General features: G+C 38.8%; 1 protein-coding gene across 17 annotated transcripts in view; it reads left to right on the plus strand.

Annotated features, from left to right (window-relative positions):
• Positions 1 to 12,182, plus strand: part of CEP170 (centrosomal protein 170) — a 128,039-nt gene extending 115,857 nt beyond the window's left edge. For 12 of the 17 annotated variants that reach the window (XM_042926479.1, XM_042926483.1, XM_042926489.1 and 9 more), the window contains 4 exons: positions 137 to 225; positions 5,772 to 5,865; positions 6,582 to 6,633; positions 8,250 to 8,754. In XM_042926479.1, the coding sequence (XP_042782413.1) occupies positions 137 to 225; positions 5,772 to 5,865; positions 6,582 to 6,633; positions 8,250 to 8,539 (525 nt within the window). In that variant the 3' untranslated portion in view covers positions 8,540 to 8,754. Of the gene's footprint in view, positions 1 to 136; positions 226 to 5,771; positions 5,866 to 6,581; positions 6,634 to 8,249; positions 8,755 to 8,855 lie in introns of those variants that run through there. The other 5 variants (XR_006199160.1, XM_042926484.1, XM_042926482.1 and 2 more) reach the window with 5 other exon arrangements.
• The last annotated feature ends 2,288 nt before the right edge of the window (positions 12,183 to 14,470 follow it).

The following is a 14,470-nucleotide window of genomic DNA, read 5'->3' on the forward strand; positions in this document are numbered from 1 at the left end:
TATATTCTTCATTGACCTTTTATTAAAATTAGCATACATACTAAATTCCCCTAAACATAGTGGGCTGTGACTGGTGTTCTCAATGGTTTTACAATACAGTGGTAATATTTTAATATAATTTCTTTGGATGTTTCAGGTCATGGGAGATAATCTGCTGCTGTCATCCGTCTTTCAGTTTTCTAGGAAGATAAGACAGTCTATAGATAAAACAGCTGGAAAGATCAGGTACTGTTCTGTCACTGGAACCTCCCAGCTTCCATTATTAACAGACACGTGTGCCACTTTGTGCGAGCCTGCTACCCCCACAGCTAGTAGGAGCTAGTGAAGCCGGTGGCACTGAGTCTTCCTGCTGCCAGTGTCCCATTCCTTGTCTTTTGTAGGTGTAAGTAACAGCCATAAGCTAGATCACATGCAGGGGGCAAAAAGGGAAAGAAATGTCCTAAATAATCAGCCCTTTGTAATTGAGAGTTAACAGCTCTAATTACTTAGGTTAACTTTATTAATAACCAGGAACAGTTTGCTCCTCCACAAAATAATAGGTAAGTATTTAACAGACCTTTGGGGGTGGCTTTTATAAGACCTGAAAGTTGAGTCTAATTTCATCTTCCTCATCAGTAAAGAGGACAGTATTGCATAATTTTAAAAGACTCAGAATGCCTGGTTACTTGTCTGCCTTGTGTACTCAATTATGAGGGCATCAAAACAGTGCAGGACAAATAATATGCAGTCAAAAATCATTCAGTCTGAAGAAATTTGGAGATTTTGTTCCCATATAAGATTATTTTTATCAATATTTATTTCATTTATTTATCCCTTTGGTTCATTATCCTTCCAGTATGTCCTAGTTCTAGAATATAATTTTAGTGGAATTAAATTCAGAATAACAATGTTACCACCTTCAACTACAGTGAGTACTTGAGCCAAACTTGAGGCATGACTCCTGGTATTAGGCAGGCACGATTGTTAGTTCGTGTGTAATAACTAATTGGTTAGGCTTAAAATTTTTTTCCCTACAAATTTCAGTTGGTTGGACTTAATTTGTCCAGCTGCATGTTGTACTGGCAACTCCTAGGATGATGGGCTGTTGTGGTGAAGGAGAGCACTGTGACTTTTCAGAGAAGGTGGTGGGATCAGCACACTTGGAAGTGATGTAGCTACTGGGGGACACATACACATACCTTACCTAAGATGATACCAAGGGTGCGGATTGCTTAGTCACTGAGTATGATTAAAAGAAAAACAATGGGCTCACTAAGCCAAATCAGAAATTACAGAATGTGTTATTTATAAATAACATGCAACTAATTTGATTTCTTTACAATCAAATACGAACCTTAAAATGGACACATTTTCCTAATTTAGAAAGGATCCAATTAAATTATATTGTCTTTGTACTTTTTATTCTGTATAACTAATGATTTTAATAATAAAAAGGAAAAAGGGGTGATTGGGCTTGGTTGGAATAGAAGTTGTGAATAGTAAAATCAGATGATTAAAGCAAAATAATGAAGACAAATCACATGGAGATAGCAGGAAAAGCTAACTTTGTTTAAGTGGATATGCTCAGTAAGTGAGCTAATGTGTAAATCCCATGAGAGCAGTGGTCTTTGTCCAATTATAAAGTACCTAGAATATACTATGTAACTATTTGTTCATGAGTGAATATTAAATTACTATTACTTTGTAGGAAGTTCAGTTTACTTAAAATTTATAGGAAGATCTGAAAATTGATACGGGTAAATTATCTTGGAAAAAAAAAACATGGATGGCAGCATAATGGTAGTCATTAAAATAACTATTTAAATTAGTTAAATGTACAAGGTACTCCTTAAGAAAAGCCAAACATGCAGTCACTGTGAAGGTAATATGCCTCGTGTTTCAACTGTATTTGGAGACGCTGTTAATATACTTCTCTGAGAACTCTTTTGTAAAGGTAAAGGTATTAAGTGAAAAGACCAAGGTATAGAAGAGTAAATATGTTATGAGGCCTAAACCTTTAAGAAGTAAACCTGGAGGGAAGAATTATATGTATATGAACATTCACATACACACATAATAGGTGTTACATATAATATGTATGCTTTTTTTCTGAAATATTTGTATTTTTAACCATGTTCTGTATTACTTTTGTTAAAAAAAAAATCTAAAAAGTAAAAAATAGGACAAGACAATGTAGATTACATTATCCTTTTTAACCTAAGGAGAATTTAATATTTTTTACAAGGCAATACAATGAAGAGATAAACTGGTACATTTTTAAGGGATATCAAGATAAGGGCTCAAGGTATAAAAGAAGGTTCAAGGTATAAAAACTATGTAAAAATACCTCAGAAATTCATTGATGCTGTGGGTTAATTTCTGATTCCTGTAAATAAAATTTTAAGATATAATGAAACCATGTCTGAATATGGTTTGTGAATTGTAATATTGCACACAATCTTATATTGCTTGTATGTTGAAATAATACATTTCATCAGTGTTTGATAAGTACCTAATGATGGTAAAAACACATTGAACACCGTGTTATTGAATTTCAAGGCTAACTATCTAGTTTAAGAGAAATCATTTAGATAATTCTTTTCTAAAACTCTTCCAAAAGTACCTTTTTAAAATATTGTGTTTAAGGTGTTCTTTTAAAAACACAACCATTTTAACATGTTTTAAGCTACTGTAAAGGCAGTTTGCTTTCTCTTCCAGTAAATTTAGAAGGATGACCCATATAACTAAATTTTGCATGGTGTTAGATGGTCAAAACCTGGGTGAAGTAAGAGGACCGGGGGTGATGAGAGATGACCCTGGAGAGGTAAGGGAGGGTCCATGTAGGTTGAATTTGTTCAGGAGTTTGGACTTTACCATAAAAAACCATGGAAAGCTAATACCTTAATAGGGTCCTCTCAATAGCCAACGTTACCATAAAAGTACATGTAGGTCTCATCATGTGGTCATACGACCTACCAGCAGGAAAACTCTGAAGTCTTCTCACCTGTAAATGGAGATCCCTTTTTATTTCATCCCACCTATTGAAATACAAGTCGTCCTCCACAGTAACTGGGTCCCCATTCACTCATGTATTCATTCAGTAGATTTTCATCATGTCCCTGACTGATACCATTCTCTCTTCCTGTTGACTGTTGCTTCCTACCAAGTATCTTTCTCAGTCTGCACTGAACTCCTCGCTAGTTTCCTCCAAAGAAAACTACTTTTTGTGGCTTTAACATTTAATTAAAATTGAGACCAAAAAACACATTCATTCATTGGTTGATTGATCTTACTGTCCCAGAAACTTGACAGAATTTAAAAAGGTTAAATACGTAAAAATGCCTCAATCAAGTTTGATATTGTTGCCTTCAGTGTGAGCATTGAATTGTACCATGTGTTGTAAAGCACTATGGTGGGCTCTGCGGAAGATCATAAGGAGGATAAAACCTCATCCCTACCCTTACGGGGTTTACAATCTGATCAGCAAGGTGAAGCACATACACACTTTTGTACAGGGTAGCATGTGGTAGATTGGTGCCCACTTATAGATAAAGACAAAGAAAGGATCACTTTCATTCAGGACAATGAAGGAAGGCTTTATGGAAGGTAGTATTCAAAGATAGGTATAATTTTTAATAAGCAGATCTAAGGGAGAGAGCCTGAACCTTTTGTGTGGAGTACCAGGCAGTTTGGAGAATGACTGGTCTTTAACTTTTATGCCAAGAGTTATAAGCTCAAATGCCTACCTGGGCCTAACAATATACACCTATTTAAATTGCCCCAATGCTTTCTATGGGCACGGCTGAAAATATTTATGCAAAAACCATTTTACGGAGTTCTCACAGTATTCCATGTGAAAAGGACCCCCTCAAGCTGCGTAGCATGGCCCTGTGTTGGTAGACTACCAGTTTGTAACCCTAATTTGCATGGATTAAGGGCACTAGAGAATAGATAGTGAAAGTCGTAGAGTATGAACCAGAGACTTTATTCTAAAGCCAACTGCCTTATCAAAGAAAGGTTTTTTAGGTTAATAGTTAAATTATTGAATGGAATTATCCTTGGAATTTAATGTGTTCCCATGGTGACATTTAGTCTACCATTTTGAATCTGTAATGTAATACGAAGATCACTCAAAAGCTATGAATTTTTTCCTGATAGATCTGTAATGACCTTTAAACAAAAACAGTTCTAACCAGTATGACCTAGTCTAATGTAATGTCTTGATCTAGTTTTCTGCTTCCTTAGATTTAAATACTGTATTAGAGTTCACTTCCTAAAGCCAAAATGGTAAGTTTGGCTTCTTAAGTCCATACCGCAATATTTACAGATTATCTTTAAAGTAAGTTTTTCATCCCTTCAGTACTTAAAGCTGTGGAGGAGCTCCAGGTTTTCTTGGGTCAGGGACCTCAGGTGACCATTCTAAGCCATTTTCAAAAAAGCAGAGGTGAAATATGTACCATTTAACAGTTTGAGAAGCCCAAGCATTATACCCAGTAACCATCTTCTGGCAAAATTCACTAAATTTTTAGCACGCTGTGGCTAAGCACGGACTTGCTCTATTATACGAGTCCATTGCAGTTCTCCATTGGTCCATGAAACAGTCACTATTTCTTCCCGCCAGTCCTAATGCTGCAAGGACTCTTTTACAAATATCCCATAATTTCCATAAGTGCCCTCATTATCTTAGTATTATGAAAACAGCTCTTAGACAGCTGGCAAGGACATTTATTAGCCTTTCAGGTTTAGAAAATTTATCAGTTTCTAGAACCATTATTGCCCTTTTAAGAATGGTGATGCATAATTATAGATGTTCCAGACTTGATTTGATGTTGATGAATTTCATGTTTGCCAAAAGTAAGTTGTACTTGCCATATTGATCTTTGAAGAAATACAAATAATATAATTTAGTTTACTACTTAAATACTGATCAGCTTCCAGTAGTAATAATTTATTTACTTGTACACTGGTGATGTTTATATAAAGTCAGTTAAACTAGATTTCCAGGCTCAACAAAGAAATCTTAGAAGGAAACCAGAAAGGTGCCTATTATTTATATCTCTCTAAAGCTGCTGAGTCCTCTCTCAAAGATTCCAAAGTATTTGGGAGAGAAGGACACCACTTTTGAAAGACAAAACTTTGTGGTACTTTTTTTTAATAAGTTAAGATATTTAATAAGTTAAGATATTGAGTTAAGATATTTAGTTCCTAATGTAAGGATAATTATCTGTGTGGCAGTTATTTTTATCAGAAGGATAGTGTCTTACTCTAATTGGTTAATCATATACAAATCTAACCTGAATTAAGATTTTTAAAGAAAAGCACAGTAAGTACTCCAATTTTCAGCCTTTAAAATAATGTTCACAGTTTAATCAGTTGGAAATTCTTCATACCTAATTCAGTCTGTGTTCATCTTAATTTCATCTTAGGTTTATACTGCACACATTCTTTCTGAACCAAGTTGTGCTAATTTAATAAGTGGTCATTTTATGGTTAATTACAAATGTTAGATAAAAACAATTTGGAGGGGGTGTCATCAACATTTGTTGTATATTTGGTTTTCAGTAACGAATGTGATAAATGTGAAAGGATGTATGTGTGTATTCACAACCACACACTTGCTTTTTTTGATACAGATTTCTCACATAAATGAGCTAATTGGTAATATTGGCTCAGTAGTTTATTTGCGGTTTTTGTTTAGTGGTTTTCTTTATCCTCGTGTAGCTTTGACTGTTAAACATATGACAGATTTTTAAAACATGAAAAGTAAAATGTTTATTTTTTTTGATTTCTAGAATATTATTTAAAGATAAGGATCGGAATTGGGATGAAATAGAAAGCAAGTTAAGAGCTGAGAGTGAAGTCCCAATTGTGAAAACCTCAAGCATGGTATGGGAATTCTGCTTGAATATTAAAACATTTTAATAGGTTTAAGGGAATGATATGCTTACTTTTGAAGTGCTTGTTGATTTACGGTTTTAAATAGATGCAAATACCCAGATTTGGGAAGTTTTACACCTTCAGCTGTCTGTCATAGGGGCTTAAAATGTTGATTGCTTCAAAGCTGTAGACAGTACGAAGGAGGAACTTTGTGTTTCTCGCTAATACATTCTTTTTGTTGTAACAATTATATATTATAAATAGGCGATTTGAAATAGGGGCCAAACTTAAATAGAAGTTGACATGAATCATTTCCTCTTACTCAGTAGATTGCTTATCTCCTCCTTAAGAATTTGTACAGATTTTCATTGTCAGAGAGTCTTAGTCATGCATTTTTCAAAGAAAATCCTTAACACAGTTTTACAAAGTTGTGAGGTTGATCAATGCAAGTTTTTCAAAGTCTTTGCTTATTACAGTAGTATTATCTTGAACTTTTCATCTTTTACCATTATCTCATTCAAAAAATAATTCTAGTTAAACATTAAAGATTATAAAATTTGCATCTTGTTTATGGGATATCATAATCATTTCCTGTCTTGTTGCTGCAGATGTCGTGCCATGTAGATGTTAAATATTCCAAATAAGAGGAGTGTGAGATTTGTTGCTATTCAAATAAAAATGCTTTCCTTACAGTAAGCTAATTTTTGTCATTGCTCTCCCTACAGGAGATTTCTTCTATCTTACAAGAGCTGAAAAGAGTTGAAAAGCAGCTACAAGGTACATTTACTACTGAATTAAGTAGGAAGAGCTAATGATTTCAAACAAGTACCTTCTAAGATGCCACTTTAGAATGTGGTATCTCTTAAAATATTCTTACTATATTATAATGTGATTTGGTTAAATGTAGTAATGTATGGATATATAGTTCTACGTATCCAAATTATTCATAAAAAGGAAGTTTTAAAATCCAGTATAAATAAAAAGGTAAAGTTAAATCTTGGGTATGTGGGCTAGCTGTTGTAGATGAAGTCATAGTATTCTATATATTATCTATTTTACTTGTATATAAATACTAATACATAAAAAATATGTAAAATAGTGTATTAAAATGTGTGTGAGCAACTCAGAATCCTTATTGACAGTTGATACTATTTATCTGATTTGACATTTCTTAAGTTACATTTATGATGTCACCCCAAATGAGTTTGTATTCTAAAATGAGTGATAGTTGTTTGGATGAATCACAAGAAAAGAGTGCATCTTGGCCAAAGGGGCTGGAAAAGGAGAGAGAGAAGAAAGAGAAAGGGACTCTGTTTGCCTCCTGAACGTTGACAGGGCCATTGTTTGGGTATGTGGCACATCTTAGGCACTAATGCCTGTGTGTGTCTTGAGCTAGGATCTGCAGCGATAGAACAAATAGCTTCCCGAGTTAACTGCTAATTCTACTCAGTCTTTGATGCTTGAATTACCATAGGCATTATTTGTTGGCCGTAGCTCAGTGATTGTTAACATCCAGTCAGCTTCCACACCCCGAAGGGTTATGTGTTCTGCTCCCATGGGGAAAAGTGTCTTGCTAATAACACAGCGACTGTTAGCTGGTAGAATGGAAGTATACTTTGAAAAGGACCTCTGAGTGATTGTTAACATCAGAGGTACTTCCTTCTGCCAACTCCCCCCTCTGCCCAACACCAAGTTGGAAATCACTCCCTAAGAGTTTTCTTCATCAACTCAAGGATCTTTTGGAATGAAAGCCCCTCCCATGCAGTAGCCAGGTCTGTGTGGCTCGTGGGTGCCGCCATGGGATATTAGTATAGAGGTTCTGAGGGTGTCCCTGAGGCCCAGTGGCACATACACAATGCACACGGCTGATGCCCCACATCCTTACCCAAGAAAAGGGACAACATGCTTGTGGTAGCATTCAAAGTGTGAGGATGTTCTCTCGGGCCTCCCCAACCTTCCAGTTACTCTGAACCCCATCTTAGCAATGAATCCCCAGTTATCCAAGTAGTAATACATCTAGGAGTGCTTATTAAAACCACAACCAGTATTATCCCTATCCTCTTGCAATGATGAGCAAATTTCAAAAAGATCTTTCTTAAATTCCACATCTTCAGATCTCAGTCTTCCAACAGACTCCAGAAGGCCCATGTGTGAGCCTGTTCAGGGCACCAGAGAAAGCAATCAGGTCGGTATAATCTCCAATGTAGATCAGCCTCAGAATTACCACAAATGGGTTTAAAATACAGTGTCAAGAGGATCAGGCAAATTTTAAGATCATACAACCATCAGTAGTTGAAGTATTATCCAAGTCATGAGCAGTGTTCACGTCCAAATTTAACTGCATCTGCAATTCTCTTTTTTTTCCCTGTGTTCCTTTTTTTTTTCCCCTTCAGCAATCAATGCTATGATTGACCCAGATGGAACTCTGGAGGCTTTGAACAACATGGGATTCCCCAGTGCTATCTTGCCGTCTCCACCAAAGCAGAAGTCAAGTCCTGTGAATGACCACGGCAGCCCGGGTCAGACACCGACACTTTGCCAACCAGAAGCTAGGGTACTCCACCCTGCCGCTATCCCTGTGTCGGCCGAATTTGAGAATGCTGAGTCTGAGGCTGATTTCAGTATACATTTCAATAGGTTCAACCCTGATGGGGAAGAGGAAGACGTTACAGTACATGAATGACTTTCTCTCGGTTGTTAAAAATAATTACCTGTGGATTGACTAGGAATATTGGCAGCAGCGTAGTGTTGACTTACACAAAACAAGACAGCTTGGTCAGCTACAATCTTGTTATCTCTGTCTTCTTAATTTTATTTATTTATTTTTTACCTGTGACGTGGCATCCTATTAATCCTTGCAGACCATTAGCGAACCACTTGATGCACACGTAGGCAAAAGCAGATTGTGGCAGTGTTGCCTTTTGTGGTTTTATGATTTTCAAATTGAATTCTGTAATTGCATCCTTTCCCTTCATAGATCTTTGTTTTTTTTCTTTAAGCCATGCTGTGACCTACAAGCAAATTAAATACCCAACATTTCTGACCCCCATGTCTTCTGTGCCAAGCTGCTCCCTGAAATGGACTTCTTCTTCATCTGTACAGATTTGTTAAACACTTATATTTGCTTCTTAATAATAGGATTTATATTAGTATTCATTACCATTGGATACAATGACCTGTTACTCTCCACAGTCAAACTGACCTTTCAAAATAGTCCTTCTTGTGTTCTGAAATTTTCCAGCATCTATGTGATTTATATAACCTTGTTGCTACGTAAATTGTCTTGGGGTTTACGGAGATGAACTATTATGTTTGCACTAAGATTTGCCGGGAGTGCTAGGTGGACATAGCTATATATCAATAAGGACTAACTGTGTTTTTTGTACATAGGAGATTGATAATACTGTATTTGTTTTAACCCCTCAGTGTTTTACTCCACTTTCAAAAAGCTTAATCTGGCACTTTTTTTTTCGATTTTTTTTTTAACGGAAGTAAGATTTTGTCTCATTTTAGGGCAAATGATAACTAGAAAGATTAAACTGGACTGCTTAGGTGGAGTATATTTTTTAATCTGAGAACACGTATATTGGTCCTGTGTTACCAAGTTTATATGTGACAGTCGAAAAAAAATTCCCTTGAAATGATCATGAAGTTAAAATTTTCTTCATTAGGAGACTTGGAGAGCCAGTAGTCATAAGATTAGCTGATAGTTTCACTCCCAAGCAATGAATTGCTTCTGTGTGTTTCCCTGTAGGACCCAGTAGTAAATCCTGTCCGTCTTATACATTTGTAAGGACCCTGCAGGACAGCAACGATGAAGGCTCGGGCCTGTGCTACTGAACAGGAAGCCTGTGACAGATACCTTCTGTAAACTTGTCTTTTCTCTTTCCAGTAAGTTTACATTTGGTTAAGTTTTAAAAGAAAGTAATTACCTTTGTGTTTCCAGAACACTATAATTTGGGTGAATCTTATGAATTCATTTAAATATTACTAGCAGACTTGGATTTTCCCCTTGACCCCATCAGTCTATAAAGGTTAAAACTGCAGCTTTTGCACCTTGTACAAAATGGTCTTTAATATTTCAGCAATAATCCTGTACTACATTTGTTTCAAGAAACAAACTAAGTCCATGCACTTCAAAAACCTTACAAGATTTAAAAACTCCTGTACTGTTAGGCCAGTTAATAAAGATGCAAAAAAAAGAAAAAAAAAAGCCTTTTGTAGAGATGTAAAAACAGAAGTCTGTTGTATAATGAATCTCATATTTTTCTTTAAATTAAAAAACACGGTAAATGAACTATTCTCCTTGTAAAGCTAACTTCTCCATTCTGTCTGATAAAGGAAGACTGAAGAGAAGGTTTTAAAGAACATGAATGGAATGATACAAATGCTTTGAAGGAATAAGTGAAACATTAAAACAGGGTCAATATCCATTTGAAGAAAAAGTCGAACACAATAATCACACCATTGTTCCCTCTTTTATTTAATGTTTGGGTACTGATTATACCCCCGTGGAAGTGGAAGGTAAGGAGTTGTCAAGGAAAATATTAGCATCTACTCTACTTACGTTATCCTTTTAAGTGTTTACACGGTTTTGTTCACTTATAAACATTTGGCCTTTTACTATGTTATTTTTATTTTGTATGAATACATTATCCTCCTTATTTATTTTTGTTACATTTATTACTTATGTTATTTTGTTATGCATTTACAACTCCATTTTTAAATAAAGTGTTTCTGGAACTTTACACAATGATTGTACATTTTATTCTACCATCTGAATTGCTAATACTTCATCAGTTTATCAAGTAACTATTTTCCAAGGCTTAGCAAAACAAAAAATCCTTCAGTTCTAGTTAACATGTGATAATTGTGAGGCTTCATAGTATTTTGACTAAGGAAGAAAAATTTTTCTTGGCTGATCTCTGTAAATCTGATTCTCTTAGCTTAATACTCCTAATGTAATGTGCACACACAAGGCCTTTATTTTTAACTGGCCTAGAATCAGTCATCAGAAGGTTCTATGACAGTGATCTATTTGGGGAACGAAGAAGAAATTTCAGATATCTTGGACATCCTAAATTTGAGAACTGTCCATTTGGATTCATTTTCTTTCCTCGTACCGTCCACACCCAAGAATCTTAACTGTCTCCCTCTTACCGTTCAACATTGTTTCTCAGCTTGACCTTTGGAGGCTTTGCACGATCTGGTCCTTTTCTTTCGTGTCTGTGTGCACCTGATACAGACTCTCCCACTAGCTCCTGACAGTCAAGCTCCTTCACTGCTCTGTGCATGTAGCTTCCCTTTCTCCTTCCTTCCTGCTGTCCCATATCCTCTGTCTTCTTCTTCATGAAGCTTCCCTGACTTGACTGGGCCACAGTACAGGGCTGTGCCACACACTTGCATTTTTCTCTTCCCTTCCCCCACTGTATATGCGTGTTTCTTCCTTCCAAATCACCAAACTAATCTTTACTTCCTGAATAGACCCTGTACGTTCAAGTATCAGGGCCATTTGCCTCCTTCATCTGTCCTCGAGTTTGCTTGCCATATCTCTGCCTGACCAGACCCTAACTTTTGAAAGGAAACTAGACTTAGAAGCATGGGATCCAGACCCATCCCTCATTAGCTAAAATGTGTTTCTCTCCTTTTGATCTGCAGAACGAGAGCATCATGGTCATTCTCCACGTCCCTGCCAGTCCACGTGGTCTGTGACTGTGAAATGGTTCCCCTTCCTCTTTTCCTCCAGAACGCCTTCTCAGATTCCTTGTTCTAGAAAACCTTCCTTTCACCATGTTGTCATAACCTCTTCTTCTCTGCTAGAGCCCAAATCACAGATCTGTTCAACAAATAGGTACTGAGTGCCTAACACTTACCTTAAATATACCCTCACAGGCCTTCTGTTCTAGAATAGGGTGACAGAAAATAGAAACTAAAAATTAAGTACATTGATCATGTCAGGTGGAAAGATTACATCCTGCGTCTTCCTCCCAGTGAATTGTTTACATGCCTGTCTCCTAAAAGGTGTTTTCTATAGGCTCCTCTCTAGAAATACACATGTGCTGCAGAACCCCTCACTCTTTAGGAAGTAAGTGGTCTGCTAGGACTGTCTCTCATCTGAAGGAGGAGCAACATCCCTGCAGGACACCAGGTGCTGGCCGTGCTGCAAGAAAGTAAGTGTGGGAGTTAAGATGTGACCCTGGGTCTGACTGACTGCTCCGGTCCTCTTTGTTCTCTGTCATGAAGACACAAGAGGGTAGAGTCTCAGTGGTGTTAGAAATCCTGCAACTAAAGTTACTGTAGTTTTGGCTTACGGCGAGCGATTTCAACTCCAGCCTGTTGCGTTATCTGTGAAGGGAGGGTGAGGGGGGCGGGGGGCGGCTAGCCAGCTGGTCTCTGAGCTATCTTCCTGCTGTATTAGTTTTTATTCTCTGACCTTCAGGTATTATACTCTTTGCTCTCTTCCCCAGATTTGTGGCTGAAACATACTTCTTTACATACTGTCTTCACAGTAATTCTGCCTCTCTTCCCGTCCCCTTTAGCAAATGATTGGCCAGACACTGGCTCTTTCATTCTTTGTTATTCTTACTGCTTCTCCCAGAAATCCTCCAGTTCTGTGACTTCACCACAACTGTTGGCTCATTTCACTTTTGCCCACAGACAGAGGGCCCGTGCTTTGGGCTGAACAAGGACATCCTAGTGACGATGACACCATTTCCAGGAAAAAAGGCCTAGCACTTACTGAACCCCTTCTCTGTGGCAGGCACTACTTACCCAGGGCTGTATTTTGAGAATTTGCCCTCATCTGTCTCCCTTTGGCCAAACCAATCGCTCATACATAGACTCTGAGGAGGAATGTGGCAAGATAGGAAGCAAATCTCACCTGTAATTAATTCTGTGTTAAGAGTGTTAAGACCAAAGCCCTTCGGGGAATTTATAAGACTTTCAGAGAAATGAAAGCAGACATTCTGGATTTGATGCAGTCTCTTAGCTGGAATTGAAAGAGAGGATTCCTTGCACAGCAGAAGATGAGGACTCCAGGTCCTGGGGCGGGGGGGGGGGGGGGGGGGGGGGGGGTTGGGGGGAGCGGTTGCTATAGCTTCACAGCAATACCCCCAGGAAAAACCAGTGTAGTGTGGCGAGCAGACTGGGGGCAGCGTGGGAGCTCCCCTTGACTTAACCACCAGAAAGCAGGAGTACCTTGGCACCGAAGCCTCAGGCTCCCAGGACAGTAGGCCTCTCAGAGGTGACCTCTGCGGACAGCTCGGTACACTGTCCTAACCTGGGGGCAGAGGGATGTCTCCCAAACCTCCTAGCTGCAGTGATGGGGTACTTGAAACAAAAACTTCGCTGGTTTATAGAAAGCGTATTTTTACACATCTAAGTGTGTGGATTGTGGACCGATCTCCACATAAATCTATCTCTGTATATCCCCCTCTGCGTAGGTATATAGAGATACAGATCTGTCCATACAGCACGCTCGCTCGCTCTCGCTCTTGCTCTCTTCATAGGTATATCGTATTGATGCGTATCCAGGCATACCTTGGAGATAGTGCAGGTTGGGTTCCAGACTACTGCAATAAAGTGAGTATCACCATAAAGCAAGTCAAATGAAGTGCTGGGTTTCCCAGGGCATAGAAAAGATTTACGCTATGCTGTAGTCTGTTCGGTGTGCATTAGCATTATGTCTAAAAACACAATGGACATACCTTATTTTTAAAATACGCAGCTAGGGTCGCCTGGGTGGCGCAGTCGGTCAAGCGTCCGACTTCAGCCAGGTCACGATCTCGCGGTCCGTGAGTTCGAGCCCCGCGTCGGGCTCTGGGCTGATGGCTCGGAGCCTGGAGCTTGTTTCCGATTCTGTGTCTCCCTCTCTCTCTGCCCCTCCCCCGTTCATGCTCTGTCTCTCTCTCTCCCAAAAATAAATAAAAAACGTTGAAAAAAAAAAATTTAAAATACGCAGCTAGTAGGAGCACAGGGGGGTTTGTATCCAGGTCACTTTGCCTGGGACAGTCCTGGCAAGTTGCTAACAGCACCCCCTTCCATGCCCCAGGGTGTCTCTGTTTAGATACCACGTTGTGTATTCATATAGGCTGATACCCACAGTGCTGTCGCCTACTAGCATAGCCTCACAGGAAGCCCATGTGCAGGTGACAGGAAGGAGGCAGGCCTGCGCAGCGTGGGGGCTTGGCCCGCTGCCTCCCCGCCTCTCTGCCCCCCTCTCCCTGCCTCCGTTCCTCCAGCCTCCCTGCCTCCCACCTCCAGCCTCTTTGCCTCCCTGCCTCCCACCTCCCTTCCTCCAGCCTCCCTGCATCCTGTCCCCCAGCCCTCCTGCCTCCAGCCTCTAGCCTGCACATGTAGGGAGGGGCAGTCCTGCAGCCAAGCCATGCTGTGTGCCCCGAGCCTGTGCTACTGAGGAAGCCATTTCTTCAGCCTGTACTACTGAGGAATAGAAAATTGTAAGTACAACATTTGGCACTGAAGTGAAGATTTATTTAGAGTGAGACAAGAAATGACAGCTCGTTGCAAGTTTCCACAGTATCACAGCATCACCAAACCCGAAAAAAGAAACCTCTACCGTATTTTTGTCCTGCATTTTGGGGATGCATTCCCTGTG

Source organism: Panthera leo, chromosome F3 (genome assembly GCF_018350215.1).
Source record: "Panthera leo isolate Ple1 chromosome F3, P.leo_Ple1_pat1.1, whole genome shotgun sequence".
Lineage (NCBI taxonomy): Eukaryota > Metazoa > Chordata > Mammalia > Carnivora > Felidae > Panthera > Panthera leo.